The 27,674-nt window shown below is 45.5% G+C and overlaps 2 protein-coding genes across 2 annotated transcripts in view; one reads left to right on the top strand and one right to left on the bottom strand.

Moving 5' to 3' along the window:
• Nucleotides 1-1,289: 1,289 nt before the first annotated feature.
• LOC146072993 (protein FAM200C-like) lies at nucleotides 1,290-3,227 on the bottom strand. The gene has a single exon (XM_083180164.1). It carries the CDS (start codon nucleotides 3,225-3,227, stop codon nucleotides 1,290-1,292), a length of 1,938 nt encoding a protein of 645 aa, XP_083036290.1.
• Nucleotides 3,228-15,690: 12,463 nt separating this feature from the next.
• Nucleotides 15,691-27,674, top strand: part of CPNE8 (copine 8) — a 315,213-nt gene continuing 303,229 nt past the window's right edge. Inside the window, exon 1 of the mRNA XM_083182933.1 lies at nucleotides 15,691-16,112. Within this exon, the coding sequence (XP_083039059.1) occupies nucleotides 15,985-16,112 (128 nt within the window). The 5' untranslated portion in view covers nucleotides 15,691-15,984. The remainder of the gene's footprint in view (nucleotides 16,113-27,674) is intronic.

The raw sequence follows: 27,674 nt of genomic DNA, 5'->3' as shown, positions 1-27,674 counted from the left end.
GCTTTTGCACAGAAAAATGTCTGTGTGGTCTGAGGTTGCGGGAGCTGGTGGAGCACTCGGTCCTGCATTCGATGGTCTGCGACCATCGGATGATGGGGGAGGTTCCCTTAGATGGAGGAGGCGTATTCCGTGAAAAATACACGTGCGGTCCGTTCGGCCAGCTTCTTACCGCGTACGGACGGAGTTGGCGATCCGTATGGAAGGCGGGGTTTCGCACGCACGGTCCTGGCCGCATAATCGGATCCGGCCGCACCGATCAGAATAAGGCCCTTTGTTATTTATGGACTTCATCAGTGCTTTGCACTGCACCATATTTAATCTGTCCTGTGTCATTCCGTATTGCATACTTTTCTGCCCGTTATATACAACCTTCCTGTCTTTCAATAAACCTGGTTGTATTTTATCACTGACTCATCTCTGCCTCTGGGTGCATTGTCGCGCAAGTGAATGCGCAGGGGTCTCCTGCAGCCTCCCCGATTCCGGTATCGGTCCAGGTCCCCACCAGAGGTCTTATGGTGTGTACACACGGTCAGATGTGCCTTAAGATCCGATCAGATCGGATCTTAAGGCACATCCGATTTGCATACAATCTTGACTATATAGTGCAGATCTGCACTATATAGTCTTGGCTGCCCTGTCTATCTGATTTACGATTTCAGCTGACACGTGGGCGCGCATCGGGGTCGCAAGGGTAAAAACACATGCGATCTGTGCGTGATTCCGATGCGATTCTGACTATATAGTCAGAATCGTAAAGAGATTGTACCCGTGTGTACACAGCATTAGTCTCCACGACTCAGACTCCTGGTGTGACAGTAGATACTCTTAAAGAAGGTGGTAGAACAGAACAGCCCATGCCACTTTAAATTGCCATAAAAAATTTGGAATGACCACACTATGTGTAAGATTATAAAAAGAAGACAAGATCACTTAAAAAATGTCCTCTTGTGTGGGATGAGAGTACAATGTTCCACAAAGAATTTGCTGAAGCTCTGGAAAGGACACACCGGGATTTCAGAGATAACAGAGTGCTCATGGTAGGGTCACTGTGCTATTTACAGGAGACTTTAGACCAGGGGTCAGGAACCTTTTTGACTATGAGAGCCATGAAAGCAAAATATTCGGAAATTTATTTCAGTGAGAGCCATATAATATATTTTAAAAGTGAATTCAACTAAATGTCAATATAAAACGCCTCTGAATTTATTCTTTTAAAATTTAAAAGAATAAATTCAGAGGCGTTTTATACTGACATTAAAATTTAAATAATGTTGTTATAATACTCACCATTAATGCGACTTCTGGTGCTGCATGGATTTGCTGATGTCTTTGTAGTCTGGTTGGTACTTGGTGAGGTTAAGCTTCATGCAAGCGTTGAGACTTTCATCCGTTAAACGTGATCGTAGATTGGACTTGATGTTTTTAAGATGTGAGAATGACTGCTCACATGCATACGTAGATCCAAACATGGTCAACACAGCATTACTCACACGCTGCAGTGTGTGGTATGTGACAGGAAGCGCGTTCCAAGTTTTGAGAATCAGCTGGTCTTCGGTTTGAAGTTTTTTCATTTCTGTCCACATGTGCTTGCTCGCCAACTCCGCTTTCTGTCGTGTGATTCTTTCCAAATCTTCATTCAGTGACTTGAACTTGTTCACCCACATGTCTGAGGCCTTCAGGTCAGCCACTTCTGCTTCAAAATCTCTGATGGAGACACCAGCAATGTAACTCAGATCGGCTGTGTTTAGTGAACACTCGGTTGGATGGGTGATGAACTTAAAAAGACTAGCGTGCTCACGAAATTCTCCAAAGCGCGCTTTGAAGGACTGTAGGAGACTGGATGTGAAGCCAGCTAGCTGGTGGAGATCCAAGTTTTGATTGGGATCACTTGCTGTGCATGCATCTTTAAACTGGCTCAGTTTTTCAAAATGTAGTAAACGACCTGTTTCAAGATCCATAATGAAGAGCTCTAGCTTGTTTTCAAAAGCAAACACAGCTTGTTGAAGGGATAACACTGTATTTCCAATGCCTTGCATTTTCACGTTGAGCTGGTTCAGATGTTCAGTCATATCTACGAGATAGTAAAACTTGAGGAGCCACTCAGTATCGGCTAGCTCAGGATGCTCGATGCCTTTCATTTGAAGGAAAGTCTGGATTTCGTTCAGGCAAGCCGCAAAACGGCTAAGCACCTTCCCTCTTGACAACCAACGCACATTGCTGTGCAAAAGCAGACCAGGATAGTTATTTCCAACTTCATCCAGCAGTGTTTTAAACTGGCGATCATTTAAGGCTCGGGCAACAATAAAGTTGATCACACGAATGACCAGCGACATCACTTCGCCAAACTGCCCGTCACACATCTGAGCACAAAGTGCCTCCTGGTGTAGAATGCAATGGAAACTTAGGATGGGTCTATTTTCATGTTCACGAAGAAGCGCCACAAATCCTTTGTTTTTCCCCACCATACACGGAGCACCATCAGTACACACTGAGAGAAGTCTATCCATAGGTAGATTTTTTTCTTGAGCAAACTCCATGAAAGACTTGAATAAATCCTCACCTCTTGTGGACCCTTTTATTGCCAGAACAGCAAGACTTTCTTCGCGCAGTGTGTCACCAACAGCATATCTTGCAATCACGCTGAACTGCGACAAATGGCTCACATCTGTCGACTCATCCAAAGCCAGGGAAAAGAACGGCGCTGCATTTATGTCCTTCACTTGCGTTTCCTCCACTTTGTTTGCCATCATGATGGTACGATCATGAACAGTTCTTGCCGACAGAGGCATGTCTTGTATCCGTTTGATTATCTTGTTTTTGTTCGGAAGATCATCAAAAAGTTCATTGGCTACATCCAGCATGAACTTTTTAGCATACTCACCATCTGTGAATGGTTTTCCGTTCCTCACTATTGCTAAAGATCCAGCAAAGCTAGCGGAATTATAGTCACCTTGCCGGGACCATACGCGGAGTTGCTGCTGGCTAGCTTGCACCCTGCTCAGTAGCTCTTGGCACGCTTTCTTTCTGCTGTCTCCCACAGGGTATTTTGATGCAAAGGTAGCATGGCGCGTGTCGAAGTGCCGCTTTATATTTGACCGTTTCATCGATGCAATTTTGTCATTGCAAATTAGACACACCGCAGAACCTGCTCTCTCCACAAAGGCAAATTCTTCGGTCCATTCGTCCTGAAATGTACGATAGTCGTCATCTTTTATTCTTTTCGCCATCTTGTGGGCGGCCCTGTGAGCGGTGGTAGATTATAACTGCTGAGAGTGTAGGGGGGTGGTGCTGTGGATGGTTGCCCCTACCCAGGCTTTCTTCAACCGCAGGACCTGAAGAGAAAGGGGTCTCCTCTGATTGATTAAGCCAGGCCCAAAATCTTAAATAAGAGAGGGCATATCCCAGTGTAGGTTTGAGGTGAGGCTACTCGAGTCTCCTCCTGGGCATTAGCTGCTGCAGCTACCCCCTTAGGGAGTCTGTCTGTTGTCCCTATCTGACAGCAGCAAGGAGTCAGGAGGGGCTTGGATAAAGGGGTATACGGGAGCTCCAGTGAACTGGCTGCCTATCAGGGTCCCCGCAAGTCCCCTTCTCACCAGCACACATACAGGCCGCAGCGCGTCAGCCACGCCACAGCAAACAAACTCCGGGTCCCCGCCGGGTTCCCCCGCGTCTCTTGGGGCCACAAGGTGGAGGTGAGGGCACAGAGAGTGAGGCTGAGGAGAATCTTCCGGCGGTAGAACCGCCGGGCGGGAACACAGATGCCGCCGGGCTCCTCTCCTAATTGAGCTCCCGGCTTCCACCACCGGACCAGGCCACAACCTGCAAGCGCACCTAAAAGTGCACTCCGGCTCCGCGGCTCGGGTCGGTGGATTCAGGATGGTGGTAGGTGGCCTTGGGAGGTCGAGAAGGGTGGGTATCAGGGCAGGTTCAGGGCTGATTACCAGGGTCCTTACGGGAGCTCCTCTCAGCCGCGTCCGGTCCGAGCGCCAGCCACGCCACGCCTCCGCCCAATTAAAATAATGGGCGAGCCATATGAAGTCATCAAAAGAGCCACACCTGGCTCGCGAGCCAGTGGTTCCCGACCCCTGCTTTAGACAAACCCTTCCAGTCATCGTAAGAATCACCCGTGTGGTCAACGCATATCCTACATCTGGTTAGAAATGGTGAAGGGGTCTCTCATGGTAAACCTGTGTACACTTTTCTGTGGTGACAAAAATTAAAGCATATTTTCAAACACTCTTCTGAAATTGTGCTATCGCAATCAGCCTAAAAGTGAGTGTAAAATATCCATCAACAATTATCAGCTGTGTGTATTAGTGGATAGCATAAAAGAGTTTGTACAATCAATACATCCAGACAACAATAACTCCCCCCAAACCTTTTCTCCTGGTTTAAATAATGTGCAATTTTGGCATTCGCTAAGGAAACTGTAAATAACATTAATTAGCACATTCTAGAGATATTTGAAGCACCATCTAGAACATATTAATCAGTTAATTGAGTTATTAATTTCCAGAAAACAATCCAATATCCATTTACATTTTTAAATACACTTAACCCATTCAACCTCCCTGCTCACCAGCTGAAACTAAAATCCAATGCATGTATAATTCTTCTGCAAAATTTAGATCTGCTAAAACTCTGTAATGGAACTAATTTAAAAATATTCATAATATAAAGCTACTGATGCCCCTTTCAGACCGCACTAAATAACCGGTATATTGCCGATTTTTAACTGTTTTAAAACGGTATTCTGTGCGGTCTGAAAGTTGCAGTGATTTTACCGTTTCCAAAAAAACGGTTTTTGGAAACGGTTAAAAAGCAGGGTCCTACCCGTTTCAGACCCGTTTTTTTGCGGTCAGAACGGGTCTGAAATGGTATTTAGGACCCCACACTGGTCCCCACCCCCCTGGACAGCTCGGTCCAAGGCAGCCCCCCCCCCTCGTACCTGGACAAACAGCCTGTAATCCAGGCGGCATGCCTCGCTGTGGACAGGGGAGCCGGGATCAGATGCAGCAGGGTAGACGACTGCGTGGTCGGAAGATGGGGGGCAGGATGCTGGATCCCCGGGGCGCCTCATCCGAGCAGTTGTTGGGAGCGCCTCCATGCACAGGTAGTTGGGGTTGTTCTTGTTGGGCAGCTTTGCGCAGTCCAGCAAGTCGGGCCACCTGAAGTTAAACTGCTCCATGATGGGGGAGCAGCGGTGGCGTGCACATCTCCGGGCAGTTGGGGAGTGGGGAGCGGGGCTGCGGTGGCCATGTCAGGAGCTGCCAGCGGGGACAGCATCCCTGCTGCAGCAGGGGAGACGAGTCCCTGGGTCCAGGGGTCTCCCCAGCAGCACTGGGGAGACTGAAGGAGTGCCTGCCCCCTGAGCACAGGCGCAACAGCATCCCCGGCAGTGGGGAGCGGGGCTGCGGTGGTTATGTCAGGAGCTGCCAGCGGGGACAGCATCCCTGCTGCAGCAGGTAAGACGAGTCCCCGGGTCCAGGGGTCTCCTCAGTTGCACTGGGGAGACTGGAGGAGTGCCTGCCCCCCCGAGCACAGGCGCAGCAGCATCCCCGGCAGTGGGGGAGCGGGGCTGCGGTGGTCATGTCGGGAGCTGCCAGCGGGGACAGCATCCCTGCTGCAGCAGGGGAGATGAGTCCCCGGGTCCAGGGGTCTCCCCAGCTGCACTGGGGAGACTGGAAGAGTGCCTGCCCCCCCGAGCACAGGCGCAGCAGCATCCCCGGCAGAGGGGAGCGGGGCTGCGGTGGTCATGTCGGGAGCTGCCAGTCTCCCACTGGGGAGACTGGAGGAGTGCCTGCCCCCGCAGCCCGTATCATCACCCCCCGACCGGGGTATCGCTGTCCAGGTATGGGGGGGGGGGGGAAGCTGCCTAAGACCGCACTGGCAAGACCCTGTATTTGGAAAGTTTCCAAAAACGGGTTTGCCAGTGTAAAAAAAAGTCACTTAAATGGTAATATACCGTTTAAGAGATGCGGTGTGAAGGGGGTTTTGCCTGGCAAACCCGTTTTTGGAAACAGTTCCAAATACAGGGTCAAAGCCAGTTATGCGGTCTGAAAGCAGCATGACTGGTTGCCCCACAGAAGAAAGGGTCATCATCTCTTCAGATTTTCAAATAAAGCACCTTCAATTTCCCATGAAACTTTGTTTAACAATGACCACAAACAAGACAGTGTCAAACACTGAAGGAGGCCAGCATGAGTTTTTTGATCGTTGCTTTAACTACGTCACCTGCTCCTGTGTTAGCGCAAGCCACCAGTGTCAAACCAGGGCATGAACGGCTCACTGGGGGAAAGCAGTAGTAGCGACCCAGGTGTATGGGTGAGGCCAGACTATAGAGGGAGTGTGGCCAGCCACCACACAGGTTTTATTTCTGAGGGAGAAGCCAGTGGGGATCTGAAGGCTCCACCACCTCCCATAGCCAGAACACAGGGTGCAGGTCCCATCGGGTGTATGAGAAGAGTAGTAGTTAAGGGCTTGGCAAGGGCTGCTGTTTGTGAGTACATTTTTACTATGAGCATCACAGCAGGTGCCACTAGTTATGACTGAAAATGCCCTGCTCCTCAGCAGCATGTACATGGATCAACGCATCCTATTCCTCGTTGGTCATTAAAGTGGGAGGTGGGCCAGATCATTGAAGCATTGCCTGCTTCCCAGATCTCTTGAATACAAATTCATCAGTAAATACGAATGAGAAGTAGAACATCTTTTTGCAGCCTGCACGGATCTGATAGACCCGTGCAGGCTTATAACCACATCTGGCCTATAACCACCCCCGGGCTCATTGAACCGGTCCTGGCTTTAGAAATTCAGGAGGATAAAAAAGTGGGGTTCTCCAGTATTTCTAAAACCAGCATCAGGCTCATGGGCCAGTGCTGGTTCCTAAAATGGGTATGGATCATCGGATAGACAAGCATTTGATCTACAGTACAAGAATAAGGTTGACTACTAAAGGTCGACATGCATGAAGGTGGAAATGACTGAAGGTCAACATGTATGAAGGTCAGCATGACTGAAGGTTGACATTGGTTAGGTTGACAAGGTCATTAGAAGGACATAAGCATAAGCTATGGGGTTTTTCACTTTTTTGATCCGAATGTCGACATGTACAATAAAAAAGTGCACCACGTCCCCTGCTTTGGCACACTATTGTATTCTCTCAACGCGCCCTAGTGGATAGTGGGGCATGAAATACCGCCTGTCAGCACATGTATGGTTTTTGTAATGATAATGTGTGATTTTTATACACGGAAGGGTGCGGTATTTAGTAAAACAAAAAAATACACAAACGGCGTTCCTGAGTCAAACCAGCCGCGGACTCATTAAGCAGGTCCTGGTTTAAAAAATATGGGGGACAAGAAAACTTGGTGTCCTCCATATTTTGGAACCAGCACTTGGCTCCAACAGGCAGCGGTGTCATGCCACAGCTAGGGGAAACATTTTTATACAGGTTCCCCTGGTCGTACCATGAGCACCATGGCTGTTGCCGGCATTCCAGTGTGGCAGACACCGGGCTGATATGTGTAAAAAATTATAAAAAACAGGAGAACTACAAGACCCAGCATATGGGGGGGGGGGGGCATTAATGTGCCTACTTGGGCTCGTAGGTCTCCTGTAAAAAGAATGTGGAAATAACCGACACACCCAGAAAGTTAGAACTTTGATAATCATCCCTTTTACACCAAGAAATCATTCACACTTTCTTACCATGTCCAGTACTGTCAGCACTGTTGCTCTGCTCACTCAGCAGTGACAGCCGCCAACTGAGCAGGCTGCTCTATAGCGGATACCCGATGACATCACCACTATTATTGAGTAACGAGTTCAGGACACGGAGTGTAGACAATCGAGAATTAGTTCCCCCTTTAGGGTTGAAGACCAGCAGGGAAGGTCTCCATTGTTCCGCCACTGCTTGAAGCTGAAACCATTAGAAGTAATAGGTTAAATAACAAGTAATGAGTGAAACTGGAATAGACAAGTAGTAAAAAGAACTCTTGGTTAGAGGGATACAAACCCAGCAGTAGATATGAGGATAGGCCGTAAAAGAACAAATATGTAGATAGAAAGTGGCTGAATTTAGCTTAATTGTGAAAAGAAAAAAATGTTTGTACAGAGTTTATATGAAACGGATAAAGATAAATCAAATTACCCCTTGCTAATGCACAGCATCCAATGGGATTATATCCAATCCATCAACTAATCTTACAATTAAACACTGGGCTAGATTTATAAAGAATTCCAAATTTTGATTTTGATAGATGTATCTTAAGTCAGTGATGTGTCATTCATGTTGAAATAGCCCTGAGAAAATCAGACATTCAACTGAGATTCTACAATGCTTTTCGGCATACACACTGTACTAGCGTAGCATCCGCATAAAAAAGATCATTGAACTCAATGATCTAATGATGTCTCAGAGAAAATGTACACAGAGAAAACAAAAAAAAAATACCAAGGCACCCCTATAAATAGGAAAATAGATAAGGAACAACTTTGTTTACTTAGAACTGTGAAAAAGGGATATGGAAAATATGAGAACAACCATTAATTTGCATTGGAAGGCAAGAAATGAAGAACCACAGAGTAATTTCAAATGTTGAAAGTAACAGATAGGTGGAACAAGATGAGAATTGAAAGACTTCGCTTTGCCTAGCAGAGGGGAGGTTGTCAATTTAAAATGTTGGATGTATGATGACAGATATAGGAGCCTGTAATCAATGGTATTATCAGAACTTCATCTGCAATTTGTACTACTCTTGCTAAAGGATATAATTCCACCTTAAGGAGCGCCTTTTGTACATCATGTTAAATTTGAGTGCTGCATGCAAATTGCACCAGTATTCTGAAGTGCATGCAGTGTTGGACTGGGGCATGGGGGCCCATAATGCAATGGGAGGGCCTCACTGAAGGGAAACGACACAAAGCTGAAGAGGTGTGCCTAGCCAATTAAGAATCACAGTGATCACCATATACAGTATTACAGAGAGCATTGCAGTGACCACCATAATTACTGCTATAAATGCAGAGACCATCAGTGTGTCTTTAAAGTGAGGGATTGTGGATCCAGCTGATTATTCATCCGTGGCATATAAAAGAAACCCCTATGTACACATAGGGCCCAGATTAGAGGTCAGTACACCTTTGGAAGCCTAGATAAGGGATTATTTATTTGTGGTTGTGAAGCGCTAGAAAACCATATGCAGACCAGCGTGTGAACAAAATAAACCCCTATGTGCATATAGAGCACCATCACCAGGTCAGTGTGGTGATATTAGATGCCAGATGAATGATTGAATACCTACACTGAGAAAGTGTTAAACATTAAAAGGAATCTACAAGGAATTTTAGTTAGGACAGCGCTTGTGGTATATTTCAAAAGTCTTTTTGAACATTCCCTGTCACTTGGGACAGGCATCACTTTGTACATTACACCCCATGCTACACTCGCTCTGTTCCCCCTCCCATTCAGTCAGCTTTGGGTCTCCCACTCCCCTGCACTGGGTCTTCTGCTGACTAGCGCCGGGTCTCCTGAGGTCTACTGCTCACCGGTGCCTGCTCTTCTGGGGTCTTGGCTCACCAGCGCCTGGGGTCTGATGCTCACCAGCACCGGGTCTCCTGGGGTCTGATGCTCACCAGCACCGGGTCTCCTGGGGGGGTCTCCTGACGCTTACAGGGTCTCTTGGGGGGGGGGTCAAAATCATAGCTGCTGACAGGGGGATGGGGGGGGGCAGCAACGCCACTACTGTTGTAGCACTGTTCATAATTTCAATAGAGAGCAGGGTTAATTGATCTATATCTGCGGTGTGTGTCCAGTGTCACATAGGGGGTTATTCTAGTCCATTCTTTCTGACAAAATCCTTCTTAGATGGACAAAACCATGTGCACTGCGGGTGGGGCAGATGTAACTTGTGCAGAGTCCAAGTAACTTGTGCACACATACATGTATAGATGCTTCACAATAAAGCAGGGGCACTCACCAATGTGAGGCTTAAATCAGCACAATTTATTTGTAGTTTTTCAAATGATAGTCGACGTTTCGACCCTCTGGGGGCCTTTGTCAAGACAGCACATCATTCTAGGCACAGCAAGCAGGAGAAGTGATATCTATCTATCTATATATATATATATAGCAAACAGGCAGGATGGCACTCCCAAGATTTCAATAATGTAGATAAAGAAATAACAGTCAAACACCAATAGCTTGTGTCAACGTTTCGGGCTGAGCCCTTTAACAAGACAGGGCAAGTGAACAAAACAGTACTTACATTTATAGGGAAATGGGGGGAAAGAAGAACTCGTGCAGCCAACACCAACGCAGCCCCGGCGGGTAGTCAGTGACGTCAGGAGGCGCACTAGACTGCTAATCGGGGTCACTGGGGGGTGTGTCTGGAACACCCGGAGTGAGGGAGTCATGGCAACACAGACGCTGAAAGACGCGACTGTAAATAGCCGGGGAAAGGGCAGGAGCAAGGACGCCGCCTGCCCAGTATGAGAACATAGCTGGCTAGACCGACTGAGCACTAATGGGCAGAAGACAAAGATGACTGCGGCTTGTTGCTGTAGGCTGCAGCGAGTATTACAGCAAGCATTACATATGATGAGCATATAATAAAACGTACATACTGTAACAAACATATGAGGGCTCAAAACATTGTAAATTATGCAGCGTCAGCAAACATGATAAGGAAGCAGATCTGGGCAGCGGGTGGTAAATGCGCTGATACCAAATGAGTCCAAAGAAACAAGCAGGCATATATAAAATGACAGAACCTTCTCCGTACTACCAGGGGCCGAGTCCTGTTACTGAATCGTGAGGTCTTACTCACCCCTAAACCAGTGACTGCCACTTGCAACCGCATCGTATGGCCACAATGCTACTCAACCGCCAGCCATGTTATCGTCAAAGCTGCTAGAAGAATATGGCCCATCATCACCATGTACCCCAAATTGAAGGCTCTTAAAGACTGCACCATCATGCTGGCATTCAAAAGGAGCAAAAACATCAAAGACTTCATTGTGCATAACGATATATCCAGTCACAAAGAGGCCACAGCACAGACTTTCCTTCGCAGAAAAAAACGGTAATTTCCGCTGTTTAAACTGTGTCACCTGTAATGGACTGGAAACAGGCGACCATTTCGTACACCCACGAACTGGCTCCAAATTCAAGATCCGGTACCCCTTGACATGCAGTAGCCGCTATATTGTCTATTACATCAAGTGCCCTTGTGGCCTCCTTTACGTTGGCAAGACTATCCGTCAGTTGAAAGAGCGCATTGCCATGCATAAATCCAGCATAAGGGCTGCCTTGGGCACGAAGGGTTCAGACCAGCCGGTTGCGAGGCACTGGAAAGCACTGCAACACAGCCTCCCTAGCCTGAGGTACAAAATCATTGACTGGGTACCTGAGAGCCAGAGAGGAGGTGATAGGGGTCGCACCTTACTCAGACTTGAAGCTAAATGGATTCACCTTCTTGATACTGTACAACCACATGGACTTAATGAAATGATGCCATTTGCTTGTTTTCTGTGATTTGCCTTGTTCTGTCTCCCCCGCCGTCAGCCACTTGCTCTTTATTCTTTTTCCCCCCTTGCCCTCTCCATTTTCTCTGTCATCTTTCCTCTCGTCCGTCCTTTCCTTTCCCCTTTCACCTGTAGTCTACCACAGCACTTCAGTTTAGCCGGCACCCCGTCACGGCACTAGTCACTTCTAGATCCTGCACTTTGTCGTTTTACGTCAGCCACTCACCCGTCTAGTTCGTCTTCCACCTTTCGCGCTGACATCTCAGCCATGCTTAGTCTCCCTTTCACCCCACGTTTGGTGTCACGCCCTGCTTAGGTTCCTCTGGTTCACGTCCCCCTTCTTAGACCCCCCTTGCTGAGCCTTTGACACAGTCCCAGCCCGGTTCTTGCCATAGGCGCACCGCGGTTACACTGCACACCCTGCCATATCCCTAGTCGTGTTTGCCCCGCAGCTTCAATGAGGCGTTCCGCCCTTAGACTTTCACGCTAGCTCACTTTTTCTGGCGGTCTTGGTTCTCCTCTGCTCCCTTCCCACACCCGTTTTCCGTTTTGCCTCCAGCGCCGGCATCTCTGACATTTTTACGTTCTCTTCTCGTTTTCTCTTCACTCTCCCCCTCCCCTGCCCATTGCCTTGTCCAGTGGTCCCTGTTATTACTGTTTTTCCACAGAGATCATCCAGTAAGGTTCTGTCATTGTATATATGCCTGCTTGTTTCTTTGGACTCATTTGGTATCAGCGCATTTACCACCCGCTGCCCAGATCTGCTTCCTTATCATGTTTGCTGACGCTGCATAATTTACAATGTTTTGAGCCCTCATATGTTTGTTACAGTATGTACGTTTTATTATATGCTCATCATATGTAATGCTTGCTGTAATACTCGCTGCAGCCTACAGCAACAAGCCGCAGTCATCTTTGTCTTCTGCCCATTAGTGCTCAGTCGGTCTAGCCAGCTATGTTCTCACACTGGGCAGGCGGCGTCCTTGCTCCTGCCCTTTCCCCGGCTATTTACAGTCGCGTCTTTCAGCGTCTGTGTTGCCATGACTCCCTCACTCCGGGTGTTCCAGACACCCCCCCCGGTGACCCCGATTAGCAGTCTAGTGCGCCTCCTGACGTCACTGACTACCCGCCGGGGCTGCGTTGGTGTTGGCTGCAAGAGTTCTTCTTTCCCCCCATTTCCCTATAAATGTAAGTACTGTTTTGTTCACTTGCCATGTCTTGATAAAGGGCTCAGCCCGAAACGTTGACACAAGCTATTGGTGTTTGACTGTTATTTCTTTATCTACATTATTGAAATCTTGGGAGTGCCATCCTGCCCGTTTGCTACATTTGTCCTTATTTGGATTGGAAAGGCAACCCAAGTCGCTGCTTGCTCTCATACCAGAGTGCCGGGACCCATTCTACTATATATATATATATATATCTTGTTTTCTAGCACGGCGCCCATCGCATTGTATACCATAAGACTAAATATGGTATGCGATGCTGCACGATGTTGTACAAAATTGTATACAATGGCATACAATGCGATAATATACGATTTTTTATTGTACAATCACTCAGATGGGTCCTTACAATGTTAAATGCCCCCCCACTATCAACGCCAACCCGAAGCGTGGTGAGCGCAGGGAGCCCGCGAGGGGCGGCAGTATGCGTCCTCCGACCTTTTCATACCCCCACTATCCACGTCGGCATGGAGTTGATTATATATAGTGTGGCGAGCGCAGCAAGCCACTGAGCCCGAAGCGTGGCGTGCGAAGACGGAATACATGTAAAGTAATAGGCATCCCCTCGCTGGGCTCTCCACGCTCGCCACACTATCTAAGATCAGCTCCATGCCGACGTGGATAGTGGGGGTATGAAAAGGTCGGAGGACGCGTACCGCTGCGCTCGCCATGCTTCGGGTTCGCGTTGATAGTGGGGGTGGCGTGGGGCAAAAATAATAAAAAATAAAATGCATATACATGGCATCACAGACGGAGCAATGGTTAGCATTACTGACTCACAGCACTGAGGTCATGGGTTCGTTACCCACCATGGATCGATCTGTGCAGAGTTTGTATATTCTTCCTGTGATTGCGTGGATTTCCTCTGGGTACTATGGTTTCCTCTCACAACCCAAACAAATACTGGTAGGTCAATTGGCTTCCAACAAAATTAACCCTAGAATGTCTGTGTGTGCATGTACATGTGGTAGGGAATATAGATTGTAAACTCAACTGGGGCAGGGAGTGATGTGAATGTTCAAATATTATCTGTAAAGCGCTGTGGAATATGTATGTACATATATTTAAATGTATGCTGATTCGATCCCCAGGAAATTCGCCAGCACTGAAACATTGGCACTTGGGAATCAGGATAAACTATTACACACTGTTAAGCCTGCTTAATGTTCTCCTTTGAGGCCAATTAGAGTCTGGTGGGGCCCGATTAACAATGGGTAATGGCTTATGTGGATTCCCGGGTACTGATGCGCTCAGCATTGGGTATCAATGAAGCACATATATTACATACATGATAACATGTATGTATTGATGTTCCCAACTATTGGGAAATTATTGGTAAATTGACCCCTTCACTGGTGGGGTTTTTTAGGGAGCGCTCCCCACTGGACAAGTTTTTTCTGTGGAGAACTCCGTGAAAAAAACTCCCACCACTGCAGCCCCAGGTCCAGGCAGCGCCGCTGAACAGTCCATCAGCCTCTGCCCGGCAACCCGGCTGTGTGCGGCGTGATGTTATAAGGTCACGCCAGACACAGCCGGGTGAAGGAGGCAGGGCCGGGAAGCCTCTGAAGCTGAGCACGGGTCTGATCTCAGTGCTCAGTTGAGCGCCACAGCCCGGCGGGAGGGAGCTTAGGTAGTGGCACTCCCGAGAATTTTCTGGGTTTGCCAGTCTGCACCCCTGGAGCATAACCCAAAAAATTCTCAGGAGTGCCACTGAAGGGGTTAAGAAACAATATATTAATTCAATCAAATATGTTTATGTCATTTTTAGGTTCAATTATGTAGTGAGGGACAGGATTAGCTTCTGTTAATCCATATATTTTATGACTAGCAACCACAAGAACTGGCTTTGCCTATATTATGGGCCATAATTAATTTCAATTGGTCCTAGGCCCCCAACCCAATGCACCTCTGCCAGGGTGCCACACAAGGGCGTAACTACCATAGGTGTAAGGGGTGCAGCTGCTATGGGGCCCAGAGCTGAAGGGGGCCCATCTTTCCAGTCTAAGGCAGGTATTCAATGCTGTGGGAGAGTGGTGACAGCGAGCAGAGCTTTCTGCTCACTGTCACCACTCACCCTGACAGTATTCAACACAGCCCCCTCATACGCCAATTCCCCCTCGTTCCATTTTTTGAGCGAGGGGGAATTGGCGTATGCGGCTCCTGAACCAGCAAGACTCGCGGCTAAATACAGCGAGTTTCCTGCATTAGCCACGGGTCTCGCTGTTTTGGGGAATTCTCGCCGTCCTGTGACGGCGAGGATTTCACCAGAACATTGAATAAAGCGAGCTGCCGGCGCAGGGGGTTAAACAGCGAGGATCACTGGTTTTCTGCAATCCTCGCTGTTTAACCCCCTCGCTGGCCGCGGCATTGAATACACCCCTAACTTGTATGTGCTATATACATTTATTACCATCAGTTGCTAAATAGGCGGCCCTTACAAACTTTTGCTATGGGGCCTACGAATAACTAGTTTCGCCTCTGGCGCCACAGTACATAGTTTGGGAACCACTGCCCTATCTCATCAATCCAGGATACATAATTTACACACTGTGGCTGGCTCAATTCAAGCTTGCACTTCATCAGCCACAAAACCTGTGTAAATCTTACCTGTCCCAGATTAATGGGATGTTTTAGCAAAACTATCCTTACAAACGTACCGAAAGCCAAATCACCAGAGCGAGCAGGCTAAAGAAGAAACACTGACGCTCTTTTGGCGTCATATAAGAAAATATGCCAAATATCCCTGGGGCCATAATGGGGAAGTTTTTTCCTCCGGAGATGATTAGCCAAGCAGGAACACGTCCGGGATATCAGGATTCCCGGGTGTGCGAAAAGTTCCAAAAACAAAGTAGTCGCCAACTGTTCAGGCCCTGATCAGTGCACGCACCCTGGGTGCATGTCTTCTCCTCCCTTACAGCACGCAGCGGGCTCTACCTCTCTAGCTGCTGTCCGGGGCCGGGCAGGACATAGCCCTGGCTGGCAGCCAATGCTGTAACTCTATGCCCGGGCCCCGGAGTGAGTTGCAGGGATTCCTTCTGTGCTGCTGCTAATACGGAGGACACAGCTTCTGCCTGTCAGAGCCTCTCCCCGCCTCCTCCTCCCTCCCATGTGGATGTCTGTCACCGCTGCACGCTGCATGCATCCTCTCACTTGCTGGCAGCGGAGCTGACTATACACAGGAGTCCCCGGCTCTCCTTACCTCAGGTTCTCCCACCTACACCCGCACCTCTCCATGTTCGGGCCGGATAAGCTGGGGTACGAAATGGAATTCGGCTTTAGGAGTACGGCTTCTATGGGCGACTTTAACCCCTTCAGCGCCAGCATCCCCGCCACCAAAGTGGAGCTAACAATCTCTTGCAGGTGAGGACCATTTCTGATCCCTCCCCCCTCTCCAACCTGTGCCCCGAGCCCTGGCGAGCTGCTGGCCGTGCTCCAGTCCCGGACGGTCCCCACCTCAGTGTTGTGACGGTCTCGCTCAGCAAGTTTCTGATGGACGCACATAAAAGTGTTGTGTACTGCGTATAATTCCACGCCTAGGTATTTGTAAGGTGTGATCTGCACAATGGCTTCGTTATTGGCAAATACAGGATTGTCAGGCAATGTACGTGGTTTTGCTGTGTGTACAATATATTATATACTGATGCAGCTGACATGAGATTAGGGCTGATGTCTCCCATGCATACTTTATATAACTACTTCTACAGTAGCATGGCTTATGGCAAATAGGGTGGTAACTGTGTACTAATGCCCAATTATACTTCAACACATACCAGCATTAATGGAGTAACTGTGTACTAATGCCCAATTATACTTCAACACATACCAGCATTAATGGAGTTGACTGGGAAACTATGGCATTTGGAAATGTTGGTGGATGTGTTGGATTTAATATCCTAAGAAATCCCATTTGTTTACTGAGTGATTTGGCATGGTGGTCACAGGGTATGTCATATAAACATAGCTACTGGCAGGGCTGGAGCAGTGCACAGAGCTGTCTTTGTCAATCAGTCCCTCCCAACACATACTCCCCACATTCCAGACCTACTGTATTTGCATTCTATTATTATGGTCACATTTTATTTGGTTTTACAATTATTTGCACAGTAATGGAAGAACTACTACAATGTTTTTTTTTCGTTGTGTGTATTGTTGTCATTTTCTAGCGGATCTACATAGATGCTGAGGAATATTCACTATAAGCAGTAACCTATAGCAACTAGTTGCCAGTTACTTTGCATTGATATATTGCAATTTAAATGAATACATTAAATCTTTAGTTGGTATTGTGTTTTTTTGTTTTTTTTAGCTCTATTAAATAGCCTTTACAGCTCACATATAATGTATAATACTTCTGTAGTGTTATTTGATTCCCATATAATCTACTTCTGCATATTGGGCATTGTACCCCAAAATAATTGTAATTGCGTCTTCCCCATGAATCTTAATAGTGTAGAATTCCTCTCTCTCTCTGTCTCTGTCTTTTCTCTCTCAATAAATGAAGTATAAAGTAGATCATTTAAGTATACTAGCTGTATACAAAATGTATATTTTTTTTTAGTAGATAAACTGCAAAATATGATTGGCACTCAATCAATGTTATTGTATAGTATTTATTGTAAAACAGAAGCATATGCCAATCTACAAAATAATGTAAATATACAGCAGATAAATATTGAATTACTGGTATTACAATAACAAATTCAAGTTTAAGAACAATGGGAAAAATGTAAAATGTTGGGGTCTGGGATTTTGTCCGAGGATGGTCATATTTTCAAAGTGGCAATCATTTACAAGGCAAAGCCTACCCAGTTTTGCCTTGTAGATAATTGCAAATTAAAAATACAGCCATTCTTCGATGAAATCCCAGACCCTATTCAATTTACCCCATTGTGGTTGATTGAACTAGGTGTGATGTGGTTAAAATAAGTGTGGCCATATGTCACACTTCAGTAACTTCAGACTTGCCGATCTTCGTTTGCCGCCCCAAAGGGCTGTATAGTAAAATCTGCAAATTCGGGGTGAGTTGGGGACAAGATGAAGTGGAGTTGTCAGCATTTTCTGACCGCTGCAATGAAATTTCACTCCCTCGCACTTAATCGAATTGAACCCAAATTCTCAGATTCCCCCAAAATTCTTCTGTTTTTATGTTTCAATAAATAATAAAAAATATTATTATATAACATCAAAAGGTTAACAGATCATTCAACATTGGTATTGCTTTAACACTTCATGGTCAAATTTGTGACTACACAGTGGGATTAAAGGTGTATCAAAGACAAAAAGGCATCTTTACATTTTCATAGATACCATATTGCACTGATTTGTATTATGTAATGTAAATATATAGCTTGTATATGATTACTATTGTAAACATGTAATATCGGATGTATTCCCAAATGTAGTTTTTGATCTGGGCAACCATGGTCCATTTAATGTAAACTGAAAAGTTCACACCTAACCAGTGATAACCTTTATTATATATAAATGCTAAAATGTAATTAGATTATTATTATAGCATGGTTTATTGTGGTCTTATAGAAGACTACATGCATAATAACTTCATATTACTAGAGTAGGTGAATATAGTATTTCCAGGTATGTGCAGAAATGTGTTCATAAATACAACATCTAGTTCTTACTTCTAAAGGTGCTCAGACACTGAGGTGACTTTTACTAGGGGAGAAGTCGCCCGTGATCTCCCTTAAACAGCCTGAGAATCTCCCGGGTGACAGTGACAGCATACGATACACCGTATGCAGTCCTTTTGCATGCAATAAATTGTATGCGATCCAAGCCAAGCCTGCAGGGCAGATTTGTGATGCGATAAATATATAGTGCGGCCCGTGAAAACTTCAGGCTCTAAAGCGATGCTTACGGGACCATACATCTCATTGGATCTTAAGTCCATAACATGTGATTTGGACACTTTTCATCCAATTTATTGTCGCAATCGGATGAAAAGTGAGGAAATTGCCATGAAATATCCAGAGTGTACTCAGCCCTGGTGAATTTCAGAGAGACGGCTGACTACATCCTGCCAGCCCCGGGAGCCATGGCCAAATACACAGTCTACCAAGACTGACAAGTGTACAAGTGTTGCCTGCACAGACTATTTGGCCGGGGCGATGGCAACGCTGCAGGGCCGCACATCGCTATCGCCCGCGGTGTACACATGGGACAATTCTGTCAAACCTACTAAGCAATTATGACAATGTAATCAAAATTGCTTAGAAGATTCGCCCCCTGTATACACTCCTTAAGGGGGGTATTTATCAAAGCTGGGAGAGTGAGAGAAAATTGTACAAATGGTAAATGCTAACCAATCCACTTTCTAGGTTGCATTTTACAGGCTGTGCTTAAAAAATGACAGGAGCTGATTGGTTGGTATTTTTATCTCTCAAAATGTTCTCTCTCCAAGCTTTGATAAATACCCCCTTACAATTATTTGTCAGTTGAAAGTTTAATTTGTCTTTTTGTCTGGGGGTTGTTAGATTTTAGAAGTAGGTTTTTTACAAGACCATGCAACTTTCATATTTGCAGTTCACGTCTGTGTAGTAACATTTCTGAGTTGTGTTTTGAAAGTTTTACCCATGTTGCTATTTCAGTTATTGGAAAAATAAAATGGTAAAAACCTAAATGCCGTCTTACTGGCTTTCTGTGCTGTGCTGTGCTGTGAGGTTAGACTGTTATACTATAACTGTACTGTATACTTTAACATTTTTGAAAGGGACAAATGTCACAAGCCACATGGTCTATATTTGCAAACAAAACGGGTTGTAAAATGAGGGTGATTTCAGAAAATGTGTAGTGTTTATAGATCTGGGCACACACATTATAAACAGACCTATGACTATTAGATGCATGACTGTTGCGTAAACACTCACTACTTAGGATCCTGTTGCCAGTTACTGAACACGTATTGCACAACGTCAGTTAAATGTGACCAAACATTTTATAACTCATCCATAGTTCAAACATTGCTGAGCTTCAGACCGGGAAGTGCAGTAGAATGTAATATTCTGTACTCCTACAGACTACCGTGAGCATATGGTTGGTTGTAAATACTGTAGCTACAAACTACCTACAAATGTATTTTACTGTGCAATTTTTTTTTTATATAATCACTTTCAAAGTTGATGAATATATAATATTCCGAATACTTTAATAATTATTCAAATTCTGTGTTAGCCTGTTTTACACCCACGTAGTTGAAAGCATTTAGAGTTGTTGGCACACTCTACCATCAGCAATATTCGTTTATAATTTTAACCTTTTTGCATCTGTATAAAGTTGACTAATATGGAAGGCTATGTGTTTTCGCAGCCTAACGAGTATGTTAATGCCACCCCGTGAATGCATGCCCACCCTGTGCAGGCATGCAAACGGATGTATACCCATACACATACGTTGTAGCTGCACAGAGGAGACATCATTCGATGGTTACTTACCATCGAATGATTTCTCCTTCGCTCCGGCACTCGCAGCCGCGTGGCCCAGGAGCCACTTGGCGACTGCACGGATCGACGCAAATTCATGATGGACGCCAATGTCTTATGCCCACTTCCAAGCAGGCAGGGGAACGCCTGCATTCGCTGGGGCATGCAGAGTGTTTATATGGGCCTGCCCACCGTTTCTGAGGGTATGCACATAAAATGCTGGTGGTCCACCCGGAAACACCCCGTGCCTGTCACTCAGGCTGCGAGCGCATCAGCAATGAGAAACTTAGCCGAAGTTGCTTGCAGCCAGGTCCTACAGATGCGTATTGGTGACATTGTGCATGTGCAGACCCAGAACATCAGCGGAGGTGCTGAATTTGGACCTCTGTGAAGAGGTCTGAATTTGCCACATATTTTCCTGCAAATTTCAGTAAGGTCAGACTTACTCGGGCTGCAGTAGCAGAAGAACACCATGCCAGGTAGTCGCTGTGTTCCTCTTTAGAACTGCGAATGCACCGCAGCTTTTAGCAATCCTAAATGCAGGTAGGAGGTGGTGTGCACCACCCTCCGGCATTTGCATTGCTAGGGATCGCATACGCTAAGCTGCTGCAAGCAGCAAAGTATATACACTCCTTACTGTATTAGGCCCAAACATGAACATCAGTCTAATGTCAATGACTTTTAATCGTATTATAGTTTACTACTAAATTGGTCACTTCTTAGTAAAAATGCAGTGGCAGATGCAGAATTTGCATGGTCATTTCATGCAGAATGCCAGACATTTAACAAGTGCTCATCTGTGTCCAGCCCCTCCCTTATAATGCAGCATGCTCAAGTGATTGTACGTTGTAGCTCATCCTTATCGTTGCCATGCATATATTTGCTGTTTGCAGTACTCAATCATCCAGAGTTTATGAGCATTTGATGCATTTTTATCCAAAAAACTGTTGTGTGAAGGGGTTGCTTGCTTATGGGAAGCCTAACGGTGTGATGGTCCATATTTAATGCACTGCCAAGTGACCATGATCTCTTAAATTTGCAACTGAACTGTAAAAATGATGATTCTGTCTTGCCAATACTTTAGGACACCCACCTTCATACATGGGCAGTACAGATGGTGTAATGGTTAGCATTACTGCCTCACAGCACTGAGGTCATAGGTTCGATTCCCACCATGGCCCTAACTGTGCAGAGTTTGTATATTCTCCCCGTACTTGCGTGAGCTTCCTCCGGGTACTCCGGTTTCCTCCCACAATCCAAAAATATACTGGTAGGTTAATTGGCTTCCAACAAATTAACCCTAGAATGCCTGTGTGTGCATGTTCATGTGGTAGGGAATATAGAATGTAAGCTCCACAGGGGCAGGGACTGATGTGAATGTTCAAATATTCTCTGTAAAGCGCTGCAGAATATGTGTGCACTATATAAAAAAAATGTTAAATAAAAGAAAATACTGCTTCATTTTAAGTACTTAAAGACTTCTATACAGTATGTGCCTTTTCTATCCCATGACCAAATGTGGCTAGACGTGTCATGGTCTCTCTAGCACCCCCTTTAGAAGAAACAAAATATTGCACTTCCTGTAGATGTTACAATCTTAAAAATTCATATCCATGTATTTTTTTTGTATAAATCAGAAATATGTACAGAGTCACAAAATGGCAATCGCTGCATTGACATGTTTTTGCATTTTGAGGTTTTGCTCTTTCAAATGGCATAAGTTACTTGGAGTTCAGAATTATTACTACCAGCGGTGGGATGTAATTCAGTCTGAGTTTGCTTGAGGGGCTGGTGCATGTAGTTTATGAGGTAAAGTTGTGGATGCTAAAGTTATAATAGCATATGAACGCATCTTATAATTTATCAGGGAACAATGTCCATACTAATTATTCGGATTATGAACATGGAGCTGTATATTACAGCGATTCCCAAACTTTTTTGAATCACTGCAAAAAAAAGGGGGGGGGGCATGTCAGGGGGGCCCTGGTCTGGACACACAGTTTAAAAAAAAAAAATTTGGCCGGGTCTGAGTGTGCCGAAATCAGCTGTTCAGCGGCAGCATTGGGAGTGCGGATGTGGGCGGACGTGGGGACAACAGCACCACAGAGGTCCTTCTGAGCGTTGTTCTGCTCTCCGACTACAGGGCCTGCCACATGACTTGGGAGTTTACCGTGGCTCAGCAAAAGGAGGATACTTAGAGTAGGTAGTCCCTGGGTGCTGGGAGGAACTGGGTCAGAGAGAGGCCACCTGTCGCCGGAGTACCACCCACTCCGCAGAATCCAGCCTGCCCCACTCCTCACATTCCCATCCATGCCATGTCTCCAGCCCAGCAGTCCCAGACCTGGTTCCCCACCCATGTCCAGTTCCAAGGTGGAAGGTGGAAGGTGGTTGGCTGGGTGCTCTGTGTCTGCTGCCTCCCTGTATGCTGCTGGGGCTTAGATCCGACTCTGGAAGTCAGCATGTAACTCCGTGACAACGAGCATGTTAACCCCTGGCAGAGCATGTAAATCCATGGCAACGAGCATGTTAACCCCTGGCAGAGCATGTAACACCTGGCAGAGCAGGTTAATCCCATGGCAACGAGCATTTTAACCCCCTAATATGCGATGAGCATTACGGTGTGTGGCATAACGTGTAATGAGCATTATGGCATGTGGTATAATATGTAATGGGTGTCTGTGACATGTGTAATAGGCATTACGGTGTACATTTTTGTCCCTGTATCCACCTTGGAAGCAGTGGTGTAACAACAGGTCCGCAGAGGAGCTCTGTCTGGGGGGGCCCCAGGAAGTTGTTGTACCAGGGCCCAGGATTTCTCTTGGCGGCCCTGACCCTAGAGCAAAAAAAGGTTTTCAAGGCACCCCTAGACTAAGTGTTTCTTATGGAGAAAATTCAGAAAAAAATATTAAATTAAGTACATTGTATTTATATATCATAGTTATGTGGTGAGGGACAGGATTTGATTCTGTTTGTCCACATATGTTATGATTGGCAGCCACCAGCACTGGTTTTGCCTGTTACATAAATAATATCAATTGATCCTGGTCCACCAACCCAAGGCACCTGAGGCACACAGTATAGTAACCACTATTTATTTTAGTATTACAGCTGTTGCATTTCTCAGCCAGAAGGTGGCACAGCTAAGTAGTACTTTATAAATCTTCTAAAGACACAACTTGGTAAAATGAAGGTCCAGTTACTCCCAACACCATGTGGTCAGAGACAACTTGAGTCACCGTGGTTCTTGTTAAGCTTTCTGTAATCATCTGAATTTACCCAAAGAGCTTAATGTTGGTGGTGTTCATAGGTGAGACATTTAATATTATTATTATTAAGTTATTTATATAGTGCATACACATTCCGCAGCGATTTACAGAGAATATTTGAACATTCACATCCGTCCCTGTCCCAGTGGAGTTTACAATCTATATTCCCTACCACATGTGTGTACACACACACACACACATACATACAGACGTTCTAGACAGTGCTATTGTGTGGCTGTGCCTGTGCAGTGCAGCCAGGCCAGCTGACACCCACGAGGACAGTCTGAGACTGTCATCAGTTAGACAGTGATGACTGTTGGGAGGGGACGGGCCGGCCAGGGACGGGAGACCTCATGCTTGCTGTGATTCAATGGCGTCACTATTGGGGGGTGCGGGCCGCACCCAGTGTCACTGGCCACTGCTACCCCCTTGCAGACTGCCCTCATTGCGGTTTCCCATCTAGATGCTCCTGTTGTGCTGTCACCACTGACTGGCGCTACTAGTATGCAGTATGCAGAGGCACGTAGACTTCTCAAAGCCCTCCAGTGGTCTCTGGCAATTTCAAAAGCCGAACCCAGCTGACACCATATTTGAAATGCTGGAAAGAAGGGTGGGAGAAGCTTGCACTCTGTTCTCCTCCCCTCAGTGACCAGAAGCCGCTGCCTTGAGTGCCGGTAAATGAGCACTACCAGGGGGCATTAAGGAAATATGCGGCACTACAGGGGGCATTAAGGAAATCCGTGGCACTACAGGGGGCGCTATGGTTAAAAGTGACACTATAATGGCACTACATGTTTCAACCCTGGCAACGAGCATGTGAACCTTGGCATCAAGCAAGAAACTCCTTACAATGAGCATGTAACTCCAAGCAAAAAGCATGCAAGTAAGTGTGGTGTGAGCCACTGTATCATTAAAAACATATTAGCATGTAACTCCAAGCAAAAAGCATGCAAGTAAGTGTGGTGTGAGCCACTGTATCATTAAAAACATGTTCCCAATCTTTTTTGAATCACGGCACCCTAGAATATCAGAATTTTTTTGCGGCACCCCTACGCTAAAAAAAAAAAATTAGATTGTGTTTATATGCGATTTTTAGGGTCAGTTATGTGGTAAAGGGCAGGATTTGCTTCTGTTTGTACACATTTTATGATTGGCAGCCAGCAGCACGGCTTTTGCTCAAAAATAACTAACCATTAATAAATTGAGTTGGTCCTGGACCACCAACCCAGGGCACCCCTGTATGTGTCCTGAGGCACCCCTGGGAGCCACGGCACACAGTTTGGGAACCACTGTATTACAATATTACAAAATTGTATCGTAGCACTAGGAAAGAATGGCTTTAGGAACGCTTCCTGTTTTTTTGTTTCTTCTAATTTTATAATCTATCCTTACTTAACCTATTAGAGACGCATCATTTATCTGCACAGTTGTATGAACATCATGCCTCTAGATTCTAGTTAATTTAAGTAGCAGATGTCAGTAGAGATAAGGAAGTGTTAAAAGGGACTGTAGATATTCAAAGTTTAACTGGATGTCTTGTGAATAAACAGGTTTTGTTTTCCCTGATGCGGATAGATTCTACTGTGTATGTACTTCCTGACCTATGCCCAAACACATTTCAAATGACTAATGGGAAGAGAGGGAGTGACCTTAATTTTAAATGTAATAATGTCATTTTAAATGTAATAATGACTAATACTGATCTGTGATATGTTAGTATTCATGTTTTCTTTCTGTTTAAATTTAAATGGAAAGCAATCTCTTATATCAATGTTTCGAGACTTTTAATCTCGTCATCAGCAGCAAGCAGTGTATAACTGGTGATATGTCTTGACAAAGATCCCTGCGTGGACTGAAACATCGACTTATTCGTACCTCCCAACATGACCCTCTCCAGGAGGGACACAATGCTCTGTTCCTGGACTCTTCCCTCTAATGTACAATTGCCATCACCTGTTTCACACAGGTTAATTGATAAGAAAGGTGCTTCAACACAGGTGATGGCAATTATAAATTAAGGGAGAAGTCCAGAAACAGAGCAATGTGTCCCTCCTGGAGAGGGTCATGTTGGGAGGTATGTTATTTGATGTTGCCCTGCTGACCCATGGAATAAAGACTTTTTTTTTTTGCACGTTACAGTGCTGGTGAGTGCCTGTTTCCGTGAATATATATACCTGGGATTGCCAATCCTTTAAAGTGGAGCACCACCTGGTTGTCATCTATATTGGACTGAGTGCGGTTCTATATGCAATATATATATATATATATATATATATATATATCAGGCTGGATGGCGCGGCACTCACGACACTCACAAGAAGCTTACAAATTGCCAAGTCTGAAGGTCAACGTTTCAAAATTTAATTTGTCGTCAGGATTAATTAAATTTTGAAACGTTGACCATCAGATTTGGCAATTTGTAAGCTTCTTGTGAGTGTCGTGAGTGCCGCGCCATCTAGCCTGCTACATTGCCTTTATTGTGCTGCAGAGGCACCGACCACATCATATTACTGGAGTGCTGGACCCTCCCTCCTTTTGTATGTATGTGTGTGTGTGTTTAGATAGATAGCATGGCAGGTAAGTGCGGCACTCCCAGCCAATAACGTAAACGAGACAAGTGGTAAGAATTAGCAACGTTTCGACGTCCTTTACTGGACATTTTCATCGGGCTTACTGCATCAAAAAACATTACTTACCTTTATACACCTCCGTGACAACTGATTCCTGAACACGCTGACTTACTTCCGGGTCCCACAGGTGTGACGTCATCAGTAAGTGTTCAGTGCTCCCGGACAATAGTTACTGGCAACATCAAGCCTCTTCATAGGCATAAGGAGGATATAATTACTATTCCTGGGCAACTATGCACAAATGTCAACTTTACAACATTTCAAATCTGTGTGATTAGACAAGTTTATAAATGACAAATAAATGACAATTTATGTTACTTAGTGTTTAATGCTAGAAATGCTAGTGTTCTAACTTATGGTACATTAAACTAGCGCAGTGGGTGATGCCTATGTATTACAAGTGCACATGTATAATACTGCAGCGGTTACTTCAAATCTCTATTGGGGCACAAACTATTTCCTCGCCATGCAACTTATACCAAGATGCTCATTGAGCCCATTAGGGGCAATGGTACCAAGACGGTGAATCCATCTGGTTTCGCACTTGAGGAGTTGCAGTCCCCTATTACATATTTTATTTTAGTGGTGATGCAGGGAAAGCTGCTTTAATATGGTTGTATTTAACATCAGAGACAAGTTCCAAAAATGTTTTTTTATTTTATTTATTTTTTAGCTGGATAAATAGCACATTAATTTGAAATGTCCCCATACATGGTATGGGGAAGTAATGTAACCTAAACCTGGCATCTGTAATGTCTTGCCATACATAAATAGCTACAAGACATAAAACATAAACAATTGCTGTCTCCACATGATTATCTGGACTGAAGATTATGTAGAAAAATTGGCCTCTTAAAGGGCATACACATGGAACGATTTTGTGCTATTTTCTAAGCAATCTGACTAGATTGCTTTTAAGGTGTATACACACGGAGAACTTTTAATAGGAGATTTTGACTAGATAGTCAAAATCTCCTAGAAGGTTAGCCAAAATCTCCCTATTTTTCTCCTGCTTAGTTAATATTGTCTAGCAGAAATTGCTTAGTATAGATTGACTGTGCAGGCAAGGCAATTTTGACTAGATCATAGACTATCATTGCTTAAGGCCCATACACACTGGGCGACTTTGAGCTGAAAGTCGCTCAAAACACCCAGTTTGAGCGGCTTTCAGCTCAAAGCTGCCCAGTGTGTATGCCCCGGCGATGAACAGGGAGCTCTGCTGCGCGCTCCCGCATCATTGCCGGGAAAGCCGTTCATCTGCTGTTTATATAGCTCTGTGCTATGCAAAGCCGTTCCCCCCCCCCCCCCCCCCCCATCAGCACCGGGCAGGGGAAAAGTGTGTATGCACTGAGCGGCTTTCCCCGCAGCGATGATTGGCATCATCGCTGTCCATACACGCTGAGCATAGTTGCCCTTGGTGTATGGACCTTTAGACAAAATCGCGTCGTCAAAATCTCCAGTGCATCTAGCCAAATTCTACAAAATTGCTTAGTCAAAATTGTCCATTAGCCAAGCTCTCTGTGTGTACACCCCTTTAGAAAGTAAGCACAGATCTCTCTGTGTATATACTCTCCGAGTGATTAAATATCT

Source organism: Crinia signifera, chromosome 4 (assembly GCF_055691185.1).
Source record: "Crinia signifera chromosome 4, ASM5569118v1, whole genome shotgun sequence".
In the NCBI taxonomy this organism is placed as follows: Eukaryota; Metazoa; Chordata; class Amphibia; order Anura; family Myobatrachidae; genus Crinia; species Crinia signifera.
Note: the sequence above shows the minus strand (reverse complement) of the source record. Positions and strands in the feature narration are given on the sequence as shown.